The 21,942-nt window shown below is 42.5% G+C and overlaps 1 protein-coding gene across 2 annotated transcripts in view; it reads left to right on the top strand.

The window, feature by feature from the left end:
• Window positions 1-21,942, top strand: part of MSRA (methionine sulfoxide reductase A) — a 153,320-nt gene that overhangs the window by 65,815 nt on the left and 65,563 nt on the right. For both annotated transcript variants that reach the window (XM_049771142.1, XM_049771143.1), the window contains exon 2: window positions 20,215-20,283. In XM_049771142.1, the coding sequence (XP_049627099.1) occupies window positions 20,215-20,283 (69 nt within the window). The remainder of the gene's footprint in view (window positions 1-20,214; window positions 20,284-21,942) is intronic.

Below are 21,942 nucleotides of genomic sequence, written 5' to 3'. Positions count from 1 at the left end.
GTTTAGTTTTAAACAGACTCTTGCAGTGAAACAATTTAGGTGAATCAGAAAATAAAAATACAGAGCTGTCATCCTAGTGAGCTCTGTGCTTAGAGGTTACTCCTGACTCTGCACTCAGAAATTACCCCTGGCAGTCTCAGAGGACATTATGGGATGCTGTGGATTGAACCCGGGCTGGCTGTGTGCAAGGCAGTTGCCCTACCTGCTGTGCTATCACTCTGGTCCCAAATTAATTTTGCCCCATTTGAATGTCAGGTTGTTCTAGCACCATTTGTTGGATTGAATCCCCTGAGGATCTTTGTAGAAATCCAGTTCTCTGATGTTTGATCCCAAGCATCGAGCAGGGTTACCATCATGCCAACTCCACAGAGCTGCCTCTGTGGTGAATGACTCTTACTGTTTGATCACTGTTACTCCATAGTAAGTTTTGAAATCAAGCACTGCCTACCAGTTAGTGCCCCATCCTTGCACCTTCCAATCCACGAACACGGTACGTCCATGTCTCCGTCTATTAGAATTGAATTTCGCATTTATTTGACTCACTCTTGCCTGGAGAAATCTACCTTCTTGAAGGGAAAAAAACAGAATCTGGCTCTTCAGTTGCTTCCAGACTGCTATTGCTGTGTCCCTTTATGCTCTCAGAAACACAGGAGATAATATTGTTCGTTTTTATAGGCATTGACTTAAATCTCATTCCTGTTGGTCATGTGATATGCATATGTGTATGAATATCATACATCTTTTTGCTAAAAAAAAAAAAGTCCCTAAGGGCCTTATCATACTATTTGGTGCTATTGTCATTAGTATTACTTTAAATTTAAAATTTTTTCATTGTAGTCAGAGCTCCAATGCAGTGCAGTGGGGAGAGATTTTTTTTGATCACAGCTGACCTGGGTTTTAGTCCTGGCATCCCATATTGATACCCTGAACACCATCAGGAGTGACTCTTGAATGCAGAGCCAGAAGCAACCCCTGAGAATCATTGGGTATGGCCCTAAAACAAAACAAAATAAAATTATTTGTTGCAACAATATAGAAATATTTTTGACTTTCTGTATTGACCTAGCTTTCTGTGACTTTGATAAAACATATTAGTATGTTTCTTTTTTCTTTTTTTTCTTTCTTTTTTTTTTTTTTTTGGTTTTTCAGGCCACACCCATTTCACGCTTAGGGGTTACTCCCAGCTAAGCGTTCAGAAATTTCCCCTGGCTTGGGGGGACCATATGGGACTCCGGGGGATCGAACCGCTGTCCTTCCTTGGCTAGCGCTTGCAAGGCAGACACCTTACCTCTAGCGCCACCTCACTGACCCCAGTATGTTTCTTGATTCATTTCTTAGTAAGTTTTACTTTGATGATCACATTATTTACATATAAAGATAGTTTTTCTTCTTTTCTTGCTATATGCTTTTTTAACTTTTCTTGACTTTCTGAACTATGTCTCTGGCACAGTGTGAAAGCTAAAACCATTTCAACTTTTACCATTAATTTGGTGCTAACTCTAAGGTTCTTTGCATGTATCCTTTATTGAATTCTCTTCCTAGCTTACAGAAAATTTTTAAAAAATTGCGGGGTCCTGAAGCCCCCCAGGGGGGCCCGGCCAGCAGGAATTAGCTGGGAGGACTTCTCAGACAACCGCACTCCTATTTTGCTGGGTAGAAGAACAACCACACCTGTAAAAAATCTGAGAGAGGTTAATAATAAAGACCTAAGGCAATATCTCACTGCTCAAAGGCAACTTTATTTGGCTACAGCTCCTTCTTATATAGTGAAGGAGAAGGGGGCAGTACAAAGGTGATGTCAGTCACACTTTTTGGCGCGAAGGCCCATACAAGGCAAGGATATATTTCAGGTTTCAAGGAACAAAGAAAGTAAATCATGCTCTAAATAAGGAAGTGGGCAGTGGGCTAGGGGGCTGGATGACCTTCAAGTTATGATGAACGTGCTGTTTCTATGGAAATTTCTAGTGACCTTCTAGCTGCATTCCTAATTGCTTGACTATCAGGAGCTGGTGCAAGATGTGCTTGCCTCAGTGATCTTGAACAGACAATGTAGCATACACTTATTGATAACAGCCTAGTTCACTCCGGAATATGGTTTTAAGGAGTGAGGCCTAGTTTCTGATAACGGTACCAGACAGTTTTGCTCTCCTCCGGGCTAGAGTTAATTATATCCTGCAGCTGCACATTCCTTTCTCTTTAGCTCAAAAACTCACAGCAAGACTGCAAACAGCTTTTAGGTGAAAAGCTGGACTATGGCAGAAAGAACAGCAAAATGGCCTCAAACAAGTCACAGTCCCCAACAAAAAATCATGACTTGGTGCTGAATTTTGTCAACTGCTGTTGAGCATCTGTTGAGATGGTCATAAGGTTTGTTTCTTCTTCATCTGTGAATACAATTATTTTTCCAAATGTCGAAAATCAGCTTTGAAACTTTTTTGCTAAGCCTCACTTGGTCATGATTATTTATTATACTTAAAAATATATTTCTATGTTTTAATTTATAGACATGTCTCGCATCTATGTACATTTACAAGGGAGCTATTTCAGTAGTTTCCATGTCTCTGTGTCTGGTTTTGGGTAATTAGGGTAATGCTGGTCACATAAAATGAGCTAGCAAGAATTCTTCCCTTGATTTTGGGGAAGAGATTTGTGTAGGGTTGGTGTTCTCTCTCTCTCTCTCTCTCTCTCTCTCTCTCCCCCTCACTCACTCACTCACTCTCTCTCGCTCTCTCTTTCTCTCTCTCTCAAAATTTCATAGTTAAACTACATAAACCTGGAGTTTTATCTTTCATATTTGAGACTGAATTTTTCTTCTGCTTATACCAGTTTTAGCATGTGGTATTTTTATCCAAATGAGGCAATACAGTCTTTAGTCCCCTACCCATTGGGATGCAGTTATGACCCGAGACAAAGTTCTTCTCACCACCATGGTACTCCTCTCTCAGTAGAGGGCACTGGTGGACTTTGCCAGCAGGAGCTTCTGGTTGAGTCTTGCCTTGGTGGTCTGGAGGCCACCAGTAGAACCTTGTCCCAGCTCAGGCCCAGATCTCAGTTCTTGTGACAGATTTAGGTCTAGTCCCAGCAGGGAAACTATCCCCTGTCTGGCCATGTCTTTGAGTCCCTGTGGGCACTCTTGAGCCTTCCCTGCTGGGACCATCCACAAGGCCCAGTGGCTGTGCTGTTCTTTCTTCAGTGAGGACTGCTCTGAGCCCTTCCAAGTGGGACCTTCCATGGTTCCCTTCAGTGCCTTTGATTGTGTGGTTATTTGGTCTCAAGAGGCCAGCAAAGTTCCCCCATCCTCCCAGTACACCCATGGCAGCATCTTGCAGAAACTTTTAAACTTCTAAACTTCTACACCATGTACCCTATAGAAAATTCTTCTTTGTACCTTGGGTTGAGACTTTTGTGTCAAGTTCAGCAGTGCAAGAGAAGAGAGAGAGAGAAAAAGAGAGAGGGAGAGAGAGAGAGAGAGAGAGAGAGAGAGAGAGAGAGAGAGAGAGAGAAAGAGAGGCCCACTGTGCTGAAATGACCAGCTGATTAACTGAGCGTATGGAATTTCTTGGTGTGTTGTGAACCAAGAATAGAACAGGGTCTCGTTGGCTTAGAATTGAGATGTTTTGACCTTATGACCTTATGTGACCATGGAGGAAGCATCCAGGCTAATAACAACCACCACCACAACACAATCCCCCAGTTAATATCAGCAATAATTTTGATGTTGAGATTTGATTTTTATTCCCATAGAAAAACCTAAGAGGATTAGAGATGCAGCATGGGAGTTAAGGTACCCACCTTGTACACAGCTACCCCCAGTTCTATCCCCAGCATCACGTACCATTCCCCAATCACTGCCAGGAATAATCCCTGAGCCTGAGCCAGGAATAATCTTGGCAGGGTATTGCCAGAATTTTGTCAGGGTATGGGCCAAACCCCATAAATTAGACTTACCAGTTCTATCAATGGAAGTTATCCAGCCTTCTTGCTTCCATGTAGTCAAAGAAAAAGCCCCCAGACTCAGCCAACCAGGCCAGTTAACCAAAAAGAAAAACCCCATGGAAGTACAGAAAAATCTCATGGCAGTGAAGGCTTTTGGCTTGAATTTAAGTTTAGGTTCCCTGGGAATTTTGGGAAAATATTTTTCTTCATTGTTTTTGTGAGCCCGATGAGGCAGTGATAAAACTTCCCCAAACAAAACAGCAGGAAAAGCAACTAACAATCCTCTGGATAGTGCAAATGAATAAAAATTGCCAGGATGGTTGCAGGAGCGCTGAAGGCCTTTTTGGGCACTTTCTGCATCATTCCTAAATATCAGTGGCTCAGCCCTAGCTCACGAGGGAGCCACAAATGTGGAGGAAATAAATCATGTGGCTATTGTCTCCTGTTGGATTACACCTGTTTTATCCAAAACAAAGACTGCCCAGCTTCCTCTTTTCTTTTCACCCATCCCTTTTAACATGTAAAAAGATCTACCTATGTGGCTGGAACTATAGCATAGGGTGTAGGGCGTTTGCCTTGCACATGGCCAACCCAGATTTAATCTCTGGCATTCCATATGTCTCCTGCACCTGCCAGGAGCAATTTCTGAGTGCAGAGCTAAGAGTGAACCCTTAGTGCTGCCAGAAATGGCCCCAAACAAAACCAAAACCAAAAAAGTACTTTTGTCTTTCACTTGGCCCTCCCCATCCAGTTGGAATTTGAGCTGGTCAAAAAAGAGGTCGGTTTGGCAGGTCAGAAAAATGAGGTTAGAAGCCACTCAATGCCCTGTTTTTTCTCTCTTATGACTGTCTTGGTTTATTAATTCGCATGGTGACTCTGCTTCATACCTTGTCACCTGGGGTTGGAACATGGAGTGTGGGACAGCCACAGTCTCTGACTTAGAAATGGGTCCATTTCCAGTGGTTCTTTTGTAATCAGTAAACCAGGAAATAGAGGTTTTTTCTGGTGCAAAATTGCTGTATAAAACATGTCTTAATGACCTGGCTCATTTGATAAAAATGACACTGCTTTTCCTTTGTTAGGACGCAGGGCTGGGTGAGTTTCTGATGGTTCCCCATCAATTATTCCCAGCACTTAGGGATCCCTAATACCTCTTGCTTATTTTAATGGGCTTCAGAATCCAGCTGTGACATAATGAGAACCTCTGGACTAGATTCAGCTACTCAGCATCTTGGACAACCCCACTGGACCCACATACTTAGGCTCTTTCAAGTGTGTGATGTGGATGCCAAGCCTTGGGTTCCAGACCTGCCTTTGGTAGGACACTTGACTCTCCCTACCAGGAATGTCCAGAAAGAACCTACCAGGTGGCTGGAAAGATAGCACAGTGGTAGGGCGTTTGCCTTTGCATGCTTTGCTGAACCAGGACAGATGGTGGTTCAAACCCATATGGTCCCCCAAGCCAGTCAGGAGCAATTTCTGAGTGCAGATTCAGGAGTAATCCCTGAGCACTGCTGGGTGCAACCTAAAAACCAAACCAAAACAAAACAAAAAATTCCACTAGGCAGATGTCAATAAGTCATGAGCAGGGGCCGGAGAGATAGCATGGAGGTAAGGTGTTTGCCTTTCATGCAGAAGGTCCGTGGTTCAAATCCCGGCGTCCCATATGGTCCCCCGTGCCTGCCAGGAGCGATTTCTGAGCATAGAGCCAGGAGTAACCCCTGAGCACTGCCGGGTGTGACCCAAAAACCAAAAAAAAAAAAAAAAAAAAAAAAAAGTCATGAGCAGAACTGACCCCTCTCTTATCTATTAGTTTCTTTTTATTATTTAAGTTTTTTACTTTATTATTATTATTATTATTATTGTTATTGTTAATCTTTTAGGGGGAGGTTTGGGCTGCACTCGGCAGCATTCAGGGGTTGCTCCTGACTCTGCACTCAGAAATTATTCCTGGCAGGTTTGGGGGACCATATGGAATGCCAGAAATTGAACCCTAGTCTACCATGTGCAAATGCCCTACCCACTGTGCTATCTTCTGACCTTTATTATAATCTTTTGTGTGGAAGCTTGGCTTGTGTGTGTTGTGTGTGTGTGCAATGTTGTGGATAAAGTTCAGAGCTTTGGAGACTCGTGCTCTGCCCCTGAGCCACATTCTGGCTTCTGTTGATTTCTGCTCCAAAGAAGTCACCAAGTCACCAAGCTAGTTCACACTGTTGGGAAGTGGGATTAAACTCTTCCTTTTAGTGACCCCGTGAAGGGCTGGAGTGCATGTCTGTGTGGGGAACCTGGGTTTTATCCCTGACACTGCATAGCCCCCTGCGTGCCCCTTGATCTCTCACCAGGAAGTGGCCCCCAAACCTAAGGAAGAAGGGAATATACATCATCCCTCCACCCGTAGTGCTGGGCTGCCTGTGTCTGTGTGCAGCACTTGGGGCTCAGAGGCCACAGATTGGAGGGTGCATCTGCCTGACATGGGTTCTGCAGTCATTCCAGCCTTCTCTCCTCTCAGGAAGAATCCAGTGAAGTGGAGGTACCTCCCCACGGTTAATGGCTGGTGCTTTGGGAGAGGAGGGAAGCACTTTCTTTCCCCCTTGAGATGAAGCACCGGTTTGACAGGCTTGGAGGGCACAAGATATGCTTCAGACGGAACCCAGTGTGCTCTGTTGTGGCACAGCCCATCAGGCATGACTCTCAGTGTGCTTAACAGTGGCCCAGCCAATCAGACACATCAGACACAGCTCTTAGTATGTTTGTAGTGTCCATCTTGGAGCTCTCAACTGGGACTTAGCCCATGGTCAAAATGGCTATGACTTTTCACTGGCATCTCTGCAGGGAAAACCAGCACCTTGACGCTGTGGCCCTTCCTGTACCAGATGTCCAGATGCAAGTTTGATGAGCCCTCTTGCCCCCCACCCCAGCTAGAGTTAACGCTCATAAAAGTGTGAATTTAAACCGCTCCTTTGTGAGAGACCAGGATGAGCTCCCCTTTAGATGATTCCTTCCATTACAGTGTCTTGAAGTGAAGCATCCTGAGTTTATCCACTTTCCCTTAATTGGCTGCATGAGCAAGCAGCATTTCAGAGTGACAGGCCCTCCGGGAACTTTCCAGAGATAATTTACCATGCTGTCTCTCTCATAAGGGCTGGAGTTAAAAAAAAAAATCCTCAGACTTACTGAGAATCAGTTGGAGGCATTATAGTATAAAAAGTTCTTTTAAAAAATAGGTGGAAATATAATGTGTGTCAAATGCTTTCTAAAAATTAGGAATGGCAAGCTTCATCTCTATTTGGAAGCTCTAAAATAGATTTTAAAACACTGTTCTTTTCTATTGTGGAGGGAGAAATAAGTAAGGCAGGTCCTGCATTCCAGAACACACACGGCTTGCTCCTGACTGAATATTTCTCCCTTTTTCTTTCCCTCCCTCTTTGTCCCTCGCTAACTCTCTCTGGAAAAATTCATGAAGAACACAGAAATGTTAATCTGAAAGTCAATATTTTAAATTCTGCCTAAAGTCTGGAAAGGTTGATCCCCTTAAAAACTCCCAGTGAACCATCCAAGCGGTTCTCTTTTGGGTTTTAAGACTCACATCCCAGGCAGGAAATGCTGCGTCCTTTCATGCCCTATGGGGGACAGGAGGGCTCTCACCCATCCCATGGGGTTTATTTGAGAGACCTTGTTTGCTTCTTTCACTCTCCCAACTCTGTAGAGAGGAGCAGGATACAGAAAGAAACTTTTGCATTTTCCAGAAAGTGGACAGAGACCCCAACAGATTCTAGTTTCTTCCTGGCCAAGCATGTGGCCAGCCCTCTTTGTGCACTTATACTGATCAAATTGGAAGCCCATAGCATCTTTTGTAAGCCCAGAAGTGGTGGGTTTGTTCACAGGAGGGAGGTGAGTGTGGGCCGGCCTTGGCTACAGCTCTCAAGGGGTGATTCTCTGCTTTTCATGCCACAGCCTTAAACAATTTACACCTGACTTTTCTAATTTTTCCATGGCATAGCTCATTTCTCTCTCTTTTCTCTCTCTCTTTTTCTCTCTCTTTTTCTCTCTCTCCTTCTCTCTCTCCCTCTCTCTCTCTCCCTCTCTCTATATCCATCATCTATTCCTCATCTTTCAGATGTCTCTATCATCAGTTCATCCATTCTTTTTGTTTGTTTGTTTGTTGGTTGGTTTTGGGGCCATACCTGGCAATTCTCAGGATTTATTTCTGGCTTTGCACTCAGGAATCATTCCTGGCAGGCTCAGGGGACCCTATGGGATAATGGGGAATGAACCCAGGTTGATCTTGTTCAAGGCAAATGCCCTCCCCACTGTGCTATTGCTCTGGCCCCTCCATCCACCCTCATCTATTTTCTATCAGTTCATTCATCCTTTGGTGGTCTCCCATCTGATGCTCCATGGGGCTTCGCCATGCTGCTGATCCTTGTTCATTCCAGCCTGTCACTGGGTGGTGTCTCTTTGTTATCCTTGAGGGTCACAGGTGACAAGATGCCCTGATGGAAATGAAATAGCCCCATCTGCTGAGAAGAGACGTGGCCTCTTCTGCCCTGCCAGTCACACCCAATCTCTGGGACATGTTCGGGTGCTTGGCTTTGGCTTCCTGAGTTGAACTGCAGGGCCTGGCTTTTATCCACTTGCTGCAGTGTTGTCCTCACAGGCACAACACAGGATTGGTTCCCTCCCCTCTACTGTGTATGGTGGCTCCTGTGATGGTAACCTCATTCTCCAAGATTAGAACATTGACTACACAGATCTGCAAGCAAATGCCTGATGCATGAAATAATCCATATACACTGAAGGGGGTGAAGTGGGTTCCAGCATACAAGTCTTCTGCCCCTAAGTAAGCTCAGCCAAGGAAAGCCTGAAATGCAAGAGAGTATTTTCCCTGAAACTGGGATTTTTATTAGGAAGAACCAGACCACACCCTGGGGTGGAGAATAGATGGTCTAAACAGCATTCGATCATGCTACATTCAAAGATGTTTCTAACTAATGAGTAATGAGGCATATACTGGGGTGGGATGGCACCTAAGTTAATCTGACATCTCACCCAATTGACTTTATAGAAAAATGCAGAAATATGAGTAAACAAAAACAAAGTAATTCACACCCAAGATTTAAGGGAAGAATGGATACCTCTAATTAAACAATATAGAAGATGGCAATATTTTGCATACATGCAGCAAAGTTGGAAAAATAGAAAGAAAAAAATGTTTGGCTTAAAAAACTGGTTGTCCTTACCCACAAAACATCCTGCCATAAGACTAACTACAGGCTCTAGGCACACTAATTTGTCTAACCCCAAAGTCTTTCTTTAAGGTCCCAGGAAGGGTTCTTCTCAACCATGGTTTTCTCTGTCAAGTGTCAGTAATTGGTGATATTAGTGTTAGCACATAATCTAAGTTGAGTCAGGATGTCCTGGGGCATCTCCTGGTTTCATCTCACGTTATGTAGTGAGGCAGGGAAATCTGCCTTTAAAGCAAGTCCTTGCTGATATATAAGCCAAAGTCAGATTAGCATGTGAGCCCACTCTGGAGGCAAGTAAGTGCCAAGATAGATCCAGGGCCCATCCTGGTAAAGCATTGATTCCTGGTGCAGGTACAGAAAACCATTGGACCCAAAGATGAGACCCAAGGTTCAGGGATGATCGGCTGATGTCTGAGTGACTAAAAATTAAGTCAAGTCACTGTGACAAATGTTCAGGGTGGAAACCCCCTTGTAACAAGAAATTACTGAGTTCTCATCCTAAAGGGTAATAACTCCTCTTAGTAGCCAATATTTGTTGTCTTAATATAAATTAAAGAGTTCTAGAGTTGGTGTGGGGATGTTGAGGCCTTTCTGGCTCAACCTGGCTCCTGCAGCCCTTATGGCCTGGCAAGTCTGAAGGTTGCAGGATGCGAGCGGAGAGATTCACAAAGCAGTCAGATGAAGTTCCAGGAGTCAGCCAGCTTTATTTCACGGTCCCTACTGCCATTTACACCTCCTCACTAAGCCTTTTCCTAGCAGCTACTTCTCTACTCCTTCTGGCTTTCTCGGCCTCTGTTTCCCTTTCAGCTGCTTCTCCAGGCTTCCTAGCTGACTAACTTCCTTTGCTGAAGTTACTGTTGCTGCTATTTTGATGATGCTCAGTTGCTGATGCTGAATTGGTGATACTGAATCTGATGCTGAATCTCTCTGTTGAATCACGCTGTTGATTCTCCCTTCTGCCCATTCTCACTTCTGCTTCTCGCTTATTATAATGAGCACTGTATAAGGAGTCCAATGGACTATATCACTGTAATGCAAAATTAGGGCATCTAAACTATATTTCCATGGATCGCTGAACAAAAACATCAAAAGGTTATTATAAATAGAATAGAAATTAAGACGCTAAAACATTCTAATAACGATTGTAGTGTGAGTCCAGTCTTTTAGGTGAATTCTGCAGCTGTTTTTCTGTTGTTAAAAATGTTAGAACACTATTATAGACATCTCTAAAAAGTATTCAGCTAAATGTCCTTTAATTTAAACAGTTGTATTTGTTGCAGCAGATCTCTGAATTATTAAAAGGAATATAAGCTGCTGAAGATTTTACAGATGAGTTGGAGATTTCTGAAACTTCTTGATCATCAAATTTAAACCAATGTTTTCTTGCTCTATTTTTACAATAGGCTGTGAAATGACCCTTTTCCATTTCGTCATAATGGTTCAAACCAGAAAATAAATTGTATTCTTTTTTTTTGTTTGTTTTTTTTTGGGGGGCCACCCCCGGCGGTGCTCAGGGGTTACTCCTGGCTGTCTACTCAGAAATAGCTCCTGGCAGGCACGGGGAACCATATGGGACACCGGGATTTGAACCAACCACCTTTGGTCCTGGATCAGCTGCTTGCAAGGCAAACGCTGCTGTGCTATCTCTCCAGGCCATTAATTGTATTCTTCATGATTGTTCTTAGAGTCCATAATGTACTGTGAAAGTAAAAGTTTTACAAAGGAAGTCCACTTAGGTCTGTAGTTTTTTTCATCATCTTGACATCATAAAGAAGTGTCTCAAATGTATTAAGAGCACAGGTGATAATCTCCAAATTGCTATCCTTTTTAAGGAGTACTGCTGTGTGTTACAGTGGCTGCAATAAACCCTATTATTGTCTCTCAGCTCTTCTTTGAAAAACACTTTAAGGCAACCTTGAACATGCATTTATCTGTAGATGCCAAAGACAAGGGTAAGTGAGTAGAGATCTCCAATGTCTGAGATTTTAGTGGCAGATGAGGCATTAAATTGTGGACTTAAGATTGCCTTGGAAGATTGTAGCAATAATAAACTCAGTAAACAGCTTCTCTCTGCCAAGCTTGTTTTATTTATTTTGAGTCAACAAGATCATCTCTATTTTCCTCTATGTCTGTTCTGCTTGTCAGCTTTGTTCAAGTCCTAATGAAGACCCTCCATAAAGAATAGTTAGTTCATGTTGGATCCTGTTGTCTGTCTCCTGAAAACTGATCATTTATCTTTTCAATGGCAATCTTAAATTTTGGGGGGTTGATAGACTTGTTTGTCCTGCCCACAAAGCTTTTATATTCTTACCAAATCCTCTGCCACTTCACCTTTATGTCCCAATGGATTTGACCTCTTAATGTCCTCCTTATAATGGTTCTGGTAAAAGTAATAAAACTTGAATATTATACAGACATTGTAGTACTGAGTTCATGTAGTACTGAGTTCATTTCCTAAATTATGAAGTCTGGTGAGGGCAGGACCAATTCCCTCAACTACAGAACCAAGATTTGGAAACTGTCCATTTATACCTCATTATGTGGTGTCAGCTTAATGTCCCAGTTATCTGTTGAGGTTGCAGTTTGTTTTCTGCTCTCATCCTTTTGAGTAACATGTATTGGTTCTGAGGGGAGGTTTTCAGTCTTATCATTAACTTGTGTTTGAATTTTTTTACTTGTGAGAATACTGCTTCTAACAAGGCACATTGGGACCCAGAGTTTCTTAGGCATAGTTGCCATTTATAGAAACATAAGCATATACTTTATTTCAAATGAGATCACCAGTAATCCATTCACTATCCATTTTTACCCAAATAAGTTAATCAATTATTTTTATACCTGGACATCTTTAAAGTGTTTTTCTGCAGCTGTATAGGGATATTCTTGGGTAAATTTAAGAAATTTAGTGAAAATGTTAAGGATAAAATGTCCATCAGTGGCATGCCTTTTTTTCATATTTTAATAATTTCTATATTTTATTTGTATATTTATTTCTATATTTTAATAGTTGAGTTTTGAGGGTTTTGTGATCTCTTTCAACTATGGCTTGTCCCTGTGGATTATAGGGGACTTCAGTGATATGTTTGATTTGCTATTCTTTGCAAAATGATTGAAAATTTTTACTGGCGTAGGCAGGGCCATTATCTGTCTTTATGGATTGGGGGATGCCCATAACAGAAAAACATTGTAGAATGAAGGTGAAAACAGCTATAGCTCATTCAAAAGTAATGGAACTCCCCATATGAAATGGGAATATGAATCCACCACTACATGGAAATAGGGTTTTTTGGGGAAGAAGTCAACATGTGTAATATCCATTTGCCATAATTCATTAATCTGTAACCCTCAGGGATTGGTACCAGCTACATGTGTTCTTTTATTCAGGGATGTGCAAATGGTACATGTATCAACTATTTGTCTGGCTTGCCTCCATGAAATATGATAGTTCACATGCAAGAGGCAGGCATTTTTATGTAGCACTGCATATTCTTCTTCAGGTGACTTAAATATAGGCATAGCCAGACAATCATCAGTTTCATTCTCCCGAAGGCCAGAGTGGGCTTTTATGTGATAAAAATTGGCTTCAAACAGTTTTGCAGAAGTGCTTGTAATTGCTGTAGCTAATATCTTGAACAACCTAATTACAATCATTTAAAGAGGCAGTTACTATTTCTGGGAACAATTATACCTCATGAGCTGATGGCTCTGAAACAAGTGATAATAAGTAATTTAAAGTTGCAAGTTCTACTTGTTGAGCAGTCTTTTGACTAGTATGTACTGCTGTGGTCAATGAAGGGCTTTTTCCTGATGACTACTCAGCAGTGTAAAACACGGGGGTGTCAGGTATAGAGGAGGAGCAAATAATAGAGGAAATCACAGAATGTGTCTTCTTAGAGAAGTCCCAGGATTTTTTAGAAGGATTATGGGAGGAAATTTGTCCAGAAAAATCAGATAAGGCTCATTGAAGGGGCTCACTGAGAGGTAGTATGCATTCTATTTACTTTTTAGGAAATGTCAACACTATTATTTAGTGTTGATTTATGATTAAATCCTAAATTTAGGGTCAAATCCTAAATTTGAAACTGTTCTGAGCCTTGCTTTGACAATAAGAGCAGTGACCAATTCCAAATAAGGCACAAATGTGCTTGGTTGCTTCCTGTTTAAATAAACTCATTCTAGAGGCTCAGATAGCTGAGCAGTAGCACCTATAGGAGAATGAGGGGTTAAAAAAAAGCTACATCTTCTCTCCAGGTATGAACTTGGAAAGATAAGACTTTTGGTCCCAGCCCATGAAAAAAATCTAATTCCTGTTGGGCCTTTTGAGTTAAACACCTGGGGCTATTAAGTCTGGATTTTCTTCCAAAGTACTGAATAAGTTGCGAGTTCTGAGTTTAGAATTCCAAGGGAGGGATGGATCATTTATATCATCTAAAAGTTTTTGAAAGTCATTAAGAGTTCTTAGATTTTCCTGATAAATAGAAATTTTTTGGAGATGCACTGAAGTATGCTCCAATACGAAGCCCAGGTTATTTAAATGGAGGCAAAGTCTGCCCCCCACCCCCGTGGCTACTGTTAAAACAGCACGCTGCAAGCAGCTGATGACAAATTCATAAATATATGGCCATTTTCTGTGGGTAGAGCTGACAAGAGAATGTATTCCATGTAAAGAATCAAATATGCCTGGGGAAACTTTTTACGAGCTGGATGTAAAACCTTATTAACAAAATATTAACACATGGTGGATGAATTTACCATGCCCTGAGGCAAAACTGTCCATCGAAATTGCTGAATAGGGGCCCTAGTATTGAGAGAAGGAACAGAAAAGTCAAAGCACTTTCTGTCTTTTGAGTGAATGGAAATGTTATAAAAAGAGTCTTTTAAGTCAGTTACTATCAAAGGCAAGTCATTTGGTATGGCTTCTGGTGAAGGTAAGTCATTCTGTAACTTAGTCATAGAAATCATGGATGCATTAACAGCTCTTAGATCAGATAAAAGTACAACTACCTGATTTTTTTTTATTACAAATATAGGAGAGTTCCATTCAGAAAAAAAGGTTTCAGTGTGCCCCAGTATTGGCTGTTCATCTAAGTTTCTAAGCACCTCTCATTTTGTGATCTTGATGGGCCACTGAAGAATCCAGATTGGAACATTGGACTTCCAATTGATTGGGATGGATTCTGAGTTCTTTAACCCATTGGCCCCAATTAAAAAGGTAAAACCACAACAACAATGACCTGCATACTGGACAGGGCTTTCTGCATTGCCCTTTAATTGTGAGTTGAAATTAGAGGACACTCCGCACCATCCTGACTTCAATGTATGATATACAAATTCCAGGATCTTTAATACAGAAACATGATATCAACAACAGAGACTGTGTGAAAAATAAAACTGCATTGGCACTACAGACAATGACCTGGATTGGACAAACTAGTTTGCCTGGAGCCTAGAATTGGTCTTATGTCAGGAAACTTCAGGGGTAGGATCTCCTTGTATTTAGGCCAAGACTTTTCCTTTCCATGTCCCCCATACTTTGGTGGGCCTATGCAAACGATAATTGCTACTCTAACACCATTTTTACTGTGCTCCTTTGACTCTAAACCTTAGGAAAAAAACCACTTAAACTTTTGAGGTTAACTTAAACTAATATGCATGTGCATTGAAATGTAAAAAACTACTGTGTCTTCAAGTTTAAGGAGTTACATAAATTTTATGGCTTTAGATTGCTTTGTGTACCATTAAGAAAATTTATAATGTACTACAATCTGGGGTCTTGAGGGACAAAATAATCGTACATGGATTCTGTTTTATCTTTCTTTGATTGTAAGTTTAAAATTAAGGTGTCAGCAGGGGGATTTCTTCTGAGAACTCTGTTTTTGGGTGACTGTCCTTCCACTGTAACTTTACCTTGTCCTCTTTCTTTACATTATTGTTCACATAATTAAAAATTAAAAAATTAAAAAAAAAACGGTGAAACTTCTGAGCTAGTGTGCTGGAAGGGGTGAGGGATGTGATATTCCACCCTCCATTGATTATGCCAATCACGCCCATAAGTTCACTGATACTGGAGATAAATATGGTAAAAAACAACAACAGCGAGTTGATTTTCCGGTCCTATGCACTTCAAAAATTTAGCACTCTGGTGAATGGAATCAGGAGGCAAGATACCTCCTATGCCTTCTAAACTGTAAATAATGTCTTGCAATGCACAATTACATGACCAAATCTTTTTTCCAAGTACTGAGACTTTGGCCTTAGAGTCAAATATTCCTTCAAATTTCCTGCCCTGAAATTGAGGGGTTAACATGGTGGATTTTCTTCTTTAAGCAGTAAAAGCTATAAATGGATTAACATAAGCCTTAGAGTTTTTACTTCCAAAATCCCCTCCCCTGATATGTTCTGATTTGCCAGGCATGACATAAGCATGTAACAAAATTTGAGCTATGTTTTTCACTTTTCTTACAAGTCCAAACTGTGTGCACTGAGACAGCTATTATTTCCCCAATGTGGTCAGAAACTAATTCCCAGGTGAATTATGATTCCTTAGAGCATTAAACTGCTTCTTCCTAAAATCATCCTTTAAGTCCCTGGGGGCATTGGCCCTGTTATGACATATCTAATTTTGTAATTTGCATTGAGCCCAGATTATGCTTAAATATTAAGGGCAGGGGATAATGAGCCCATAGCTTCCTGAAGTGGCAGGCTTTAATGAACTTAAGTTGTGGAGTTGTCTTGGTCTGGGGTGGGAAGCTGAACTATTGATGAAAAGGTTCCCTGATTTTGAGGGGCCAGGGATTGGCCCCTTCCCCAGTTTCCTGAAACAGGCTGATTATTAAGTCTTAGTGTCAAGGGGGCGCGTTCTTGAGCCAAGCAAAAGAGGATTGCCTCCTGCAGTTTTAGAAGATTTTCCATTTAGAAAAGGTTAAAGCATACGATCTGAACTCATGGAACTGGTTTTGTAACTCCTCCAGTTGCTGGGGAAATGGTAAGGAATTAAAGACAGTCTTGCCCAATGATATCCTTTGCCACACCTCGGGCAAGGTCCAGGTGGTTTCTTGGGTCTAAAATCACTAATCTGATTCTCTGGAGTTTGCATCTGCTAAAGGTGCTGTGGTGAGGGTGGGGGATAATTGTAAGTTCCAATATTTCTACAAGGATGTTGAAATCCCATGACATCTTCTTTCTCCCTAATTGGACATAATATAGCCTGACAATATTCATTGGCATTATCAAAGACTAAGGTTTTCATCAGAAAAATTTAAACTTCCGTATCTTAAATCTGCCTTTTAATCACCTCTGTCAATTTCCTCAGAAAATCTGCATATAGCTCCATAGCTCCCTAAATAATATTTACACGACAACCCTTGCATTTGGTTTCAGAGTCCATTTTTTCCCAAGCTTTCAAAGCAAGTTCCCTGACAAATCTCAAAACAACATGGGGTAGTCTTGCCTCCTTATTTACTTCTGTGAACTCCCCTTCTATTATCATCTCATAAGACAATGTGACTCCTGCAACCATCAGTTCAGAGTGATCTAGGCCAGTGATGGCTAACCTTTTTGAGCCCGAGTGCCCAAACTGCCATACAATGCCTGGTCCTCCCAGTGGCCAATCCGGCCCTGTTGCCAGGTGAGGTGCAAAGCAAACACCGGCACACTCATCTCCTGCCATGCACCACATATCTTAATTGCGGACCTTCCAGCAATGCAGCTGCAAGGCCTTCGTGTACCACCACTGGCACGCATGCCATAGGTTCGCCATCGAGGGTCTAGGCTATTAATTTTCCTTTCACTCCTTCATAAAACCATATTTTCCATTATAAATATTGTGATGCACCCAAACACGTTTTTAACACAATCTTAAAATCCTAGTGGGTCCAACACTCACCATCGTTTTAAGTACCAAGGAATTCAACACAAAATGGGGGAAAAGACCTATACTCTGAGCACACTTTTTTTAAACTAACCTGATTCTGTGTTGGTATCAATGTTGTTGATTATTTTCCTGACAGGGAAGATATTCCTGATTCTGTATTAATGCCAATCTCTCTAATAAGAAGCTCTTGTTGGGGAAGTGGGTCCATTCTACACTCTGTAAAGAGCAGCAGTGGAGGGGGTGGGTTGGTGATAATCTTACAGATCATTCTCCTGATTCAGCTTCTGATTGGGCCATTTCTGTTTTGCTTTTTAAGGTAATATTATTGGGCAGAACAACTAGAGGCTTTTTTGACTCAGAGCCAGTAGAGGATGGTGAACACCAACCTCAGGGCTTTTGGCTTTACCACATGTAATAACTGGCCATATTTTTAATTTTTCAGCTTTTAAATTTTTTAGAAAGTTGAAAGCACTTAAAAAACTTTTAGTGGGCCAGAGAGATGGCCCAGCAGTAGGGCATTTGCCTTGTATGCAGCAGATCCAGGACAGATGGTCATTCAAACCCCAGCATCCCATATGGTTCCCCATGCCTGCCAAAGGCAATTTCTGAGCACAAAGCCAGGAGTAACCCCTGAGCAAACCAAAACAAACAAAAAGCCTTTTAGTGCAAAGTTAAAGTATTCTGCCTGCATTTTTTTTTACATCTCATGATGCTTAGAAACTAACATAACAAGGAAAACAACTACAAGAGCCACCAATGCATAAATTACTACATCAGTGTGTTTTATCTTGACTGTTGGAAGAAATAAGGTAGAAATAATGTCCCTCAATCAAAAACCAAGTCATTGTCATAACTTTAAATCAAATAGATGCAAACTTAAAACCCAAGCCAGTGAAATCCACTTAAGAAACTATGGAATTAACATCTCACCAGTTGTTGGCTGAATTCCTCCTCAGGCACCAACTGTGAAGTAGCCTCATACTCCAAGACCAGACAATTGAAGAGACACACATCTGGAAGCAAACACCGATGTAGAAAATAATCTACACAGACTGAAGGGGTGAAGCAGATTCAGTAATTCTGACACACAAGCCTTTAGCTCCTAAGAAGCAGATAGCTCAGCTGAGGAAAGCCAGAAACACAAGAGAATGTTTTCACGAGACTTGGGATTTTTATTAGGAGAAACCAGACCACACTCTGGGGTGGAGAACACACCCTGGAGTGGTTTAAATACCAATCCACGGTGCTACATTCAAAGATGTTTCCAACCAATGAATAACAAGGTGTATACAGAGTGGGGTGGCACTTGGTTTATCAAACAGGCCCTGTCCCTGTTTTTTTTTTTTTTTTTCACTCATCCTCATCACAGACATTACCTTAGTCACCGGATTTTGGGGAATGAGAGCCAGGACCCAAGGGAGCCTCAGAGACTCTGTCCCTGTTTTTTGTTTTAAAGCATGCAGGTTAGCCATGAGGTAGAGGAAGTGGCATCATTCTCAGGGTCTTGCCATCTTTTGAGTTTTCTCATGTCTCCACCAATGTGGGGCTATTAGGAAAGGACTTGTGCTCCCAGGGAGAAGGAGGGTGTGTGGGGCTTGGCTGGTGGGCATGGAGGGAGGTGACCAGGCTCAGGTGGGCCCCCCCAACACCCCTCGCAGCAATTCGAACCCTCACTGCCAGACAGCTTTCCTGAAACTGAGTCACTTATCTGTCCCTCAGTTTGGTGGGTGACATGAAGAAACACTGCTAAATGAAGTGAAAGGGGAAGCTTCTTGAGACAGAAGCCATTGACACCTGTCCTCACTCTGGACACTCCAGTCTTTGAGACTTTGCCAACACTGGGGTTGAATGGGAGGGAGCACAACCTCGGGTCATACCCAGATACCCAGTCAAGCTTATGGACACTGTTGTCCTGTGGTCTAAGCAGCAGCCCAAAAATCTGCAGAAGGCATGAGAGAGCTCAGTGAGAATGCACCTACCCCACATGCCTGCACTCTTCCCCATGCATTTCCAATCTCTCCCTCCTCAGAAAAGTCTGTGAGCGACCCTAGAAGAAACCTGGGTTGTGCCTGGCCCTCCCTGACTCCCTGGTGCTCTGCACGCTTTGGCTTGCCAAAGCTCTGACTCCCTCATGAGACGCAAGAACCCGTTTCCCCTGACTTGCTCCCCTGGGGAGTGCTCTCAGTTCCCAGGACGGGATAGTGTCTAAAATGGAAAAAAAAAGCGGGGGCAAGGTGGGGAATAAAATAGGAAAGAGAGAGAGAGAGAGAGAGAGAGAGAGAGAGAGAGAGAGAGAGAGAGAGAGAGAGAGAGAGAAAGAGTGAGAGAGAGAGAGGCAGTAGAGGCAGTAGAGGCAGACAGGGGGAGAAGGATGGGAAGAAAACTGGGGACATTGGTGGCAGGAAATGTATGCCAGTGAAGGGTAGTGGTCATTTTAAGACTGATACTCAATCTTGAATGACTTTGTAATCACAGAAAAATAAAACACCAAAGCAAAACCAATGAACCAACCAAACAAAAGAAACCCTGTGACAGATCATTTCTCTCTCCCTGGCCACGGAGCAGTGGTTCTGAGAACAAGTTAATGCCAGAAAACTTGAACCATTTGTTTTTCATTTCTAAGCCCTTGATTTTCACTTGAAGGGGGCAGAAACAGCTGGGCAAGGGCATGTGGGTGTTCTGGAGAACCCTCTGGTCTCTGAGGAGGCACTGAAACTGTCCTGTGTCCTATCACTTACCTCCTGAGACCTCCCCCCACCATCCTTCCCACTCTCTCTTCTGCTCAGGCCAATGTTCTGAGCTTCAGAGGTCTGCAGGACCCCTAGTTTCCCCTAACACAGGGCTTCCTGAGAGACTCCTTTGCCCTTCAAGGGATAACTGGGCACAGTGGGGTCCTCATGACCAGGAATTAGGGCTTTCAAGCCTCCTGCTTCTGCACTGCTTGAACCTTGACCTAGGTGTTGGAACTAGACCATCTCTGGGTCTTTTGTGATTGAGATGAAAAGCAAAATTACTGAAGCATCTGAAGGTAAGCCCTAGTGCCATTTCTGACTAGAAATAATAAGTAGGCTCTTTGACACATTCAGTGACATGTGTTAGTATGTGTGGAGAACTTTACACTTAACTTGCATTTCTTTCTTTTTTTCTTCTTTTTCCCAGCCAAACATCATGTCAACGGCAACAGCACAGTTGAACCTTTCCCAGAGGGGATGCAGATGGCTGTATTTGGTAAGATATCAACTCCACAAGAAAGCCCAAATTGTGTGTGAAGACCAGTGCCAAAAAATCCGAGTTTAGCAAGTGTCCTCGGGGCCGCAAAATCTGGGCACATCTAGATATTTACAAGTTGTTGTAGCCAAAAAAAAAAAAAAAAAAAAACTTGAGTTCTTAGTGTTTCTGAGACTTGAGAAATGCTTCATGTTTGGGATTTAGTATTCAGTGGGGTTTCTTTTCTCCTTTATAAAACCAGCATTGAACCCTGTATTTGCTCCTTCTGAGAGCTACACTGAAAATAAACTTGATCATCTACGGTTTGAGTTCCTTCCTTCCTTCTTTCCTTCCTTCCTTCCTCCTTTCTTCCTTCCTTCCCACCTTTCTTTTCACCTTCCTTCCTACCTTCTCACCTTCCTCTCCAACTTCCCACCTTCTTCCTTCCTTCCTTCCTTCCTTCCTTCCTTCCTTCCTTCCTTCCTTCCTTCCTTCCTTCCTTCCTTCCTTCCTTCCTTCCTTCCTTCCTTCCTTCCTTCCTTCCTTCCTTCCTTCCTTCCTTCCTTCCTTCCTTCCTTCCCTTCCTTCCCTTCCTTTTCTTTATTTTTTTGTTTTTGGGCCACACCTGGTGGTATTTAGTGGTTACTCTTGCCTCTTCGCTCAGGAATCACTTCTGGTAGGGTCAGGGGACCATATAGGATGCCAGAGATCAAACTTGGGTCAGCAAGCACCCTACTCACTCTATTATCACTCCAGCCCTTGTTTTTTTTTTCCTTTTTAAAAAAGATTATTCCCTATCCCACCCACTTTCAACCCCCAGCTGACCTATTACTTGGTCAGAGGCTAGGATTCAAGTTCTATTGAGCTGTTAGTTTGCAAAAATCAAATTGGTTGGGCTAGAGAGATAGTACAGCAGGTTGGACACTTTCCTTGCATGTATCTGACCCAGGCTCCATTCTTAGCATCCCATATGGCCACTTGAGCATATGGAGTGAATCCTGGAGTGATTCCTCAGCACCAGATTAGGAATAACCCCTGAACATTGCCCAGTGTAACTCCCAGATACCCCAAAATATCACCCGAATTGAATGCTTTCTTTCCTTCCCTTTCATTTTGGAGAAACCTTAGTTCTTAGGAGAAAACATCAGCTAAAATGTATTCTTTTTTTTTTTTGGTTTTTGGGCCACACCCATCAGTGCTCAGGGGTTACTCCTGGCTGTCTGCTCAGAAATAGCTCCTGGCAGGCACGGGGGACCATATGGGACACCGGGATTCGAACCAACCACCTTTGGTCCTGGATCGGCTGCTTGCAAGGCAAACGCAGCTGTGCTATCTCTCTGGGCCCTAAAATGTATTCTTGAGAATGAAATGGGATCCTTGAGAATGTGCTTTCAGCATCCCATGGTAGGGAAGAGCAGCCCGGCTCATTAGTGAGGGCTGCTCCCAACTTACCAACTGGGCAGGAGCTGGCCATGCAGATCCAGCCAGTTATGCTCCGTTTCTGGAAGTGATCCCTTACTTCAGGAAGTGATTTCTACTCGTAAGTGATGCTCTACCCAGGCAGGAAGTGATGCTTTACCCCTGAAGTGATCTAGAAGCAGAATCAGGAGACTGCCTCCTTGTCCAGCATCAGGTCAGCCAATGAGAGCTGCCTTACCTAGCCAATAAGAATCCACAGAC

The sequence above is a fragment of the Suncus etruscus genome, chromosome 4, assembly GCF_024139225.1.
Source record: "Suncus etruscus isolate mSunEtr1 chromosome 4, mSunEtr1.pri.cur, whole genome shotgun sequence".
NCBI lineage: Eukaryota > Metazoa > Chordata > Mammalia > Eulipotyphla > Soricidae > Suncus > Suncus etruscus.
This window is presented reverse-complemented; position numbering and strand designations above follow the sequence as displayed.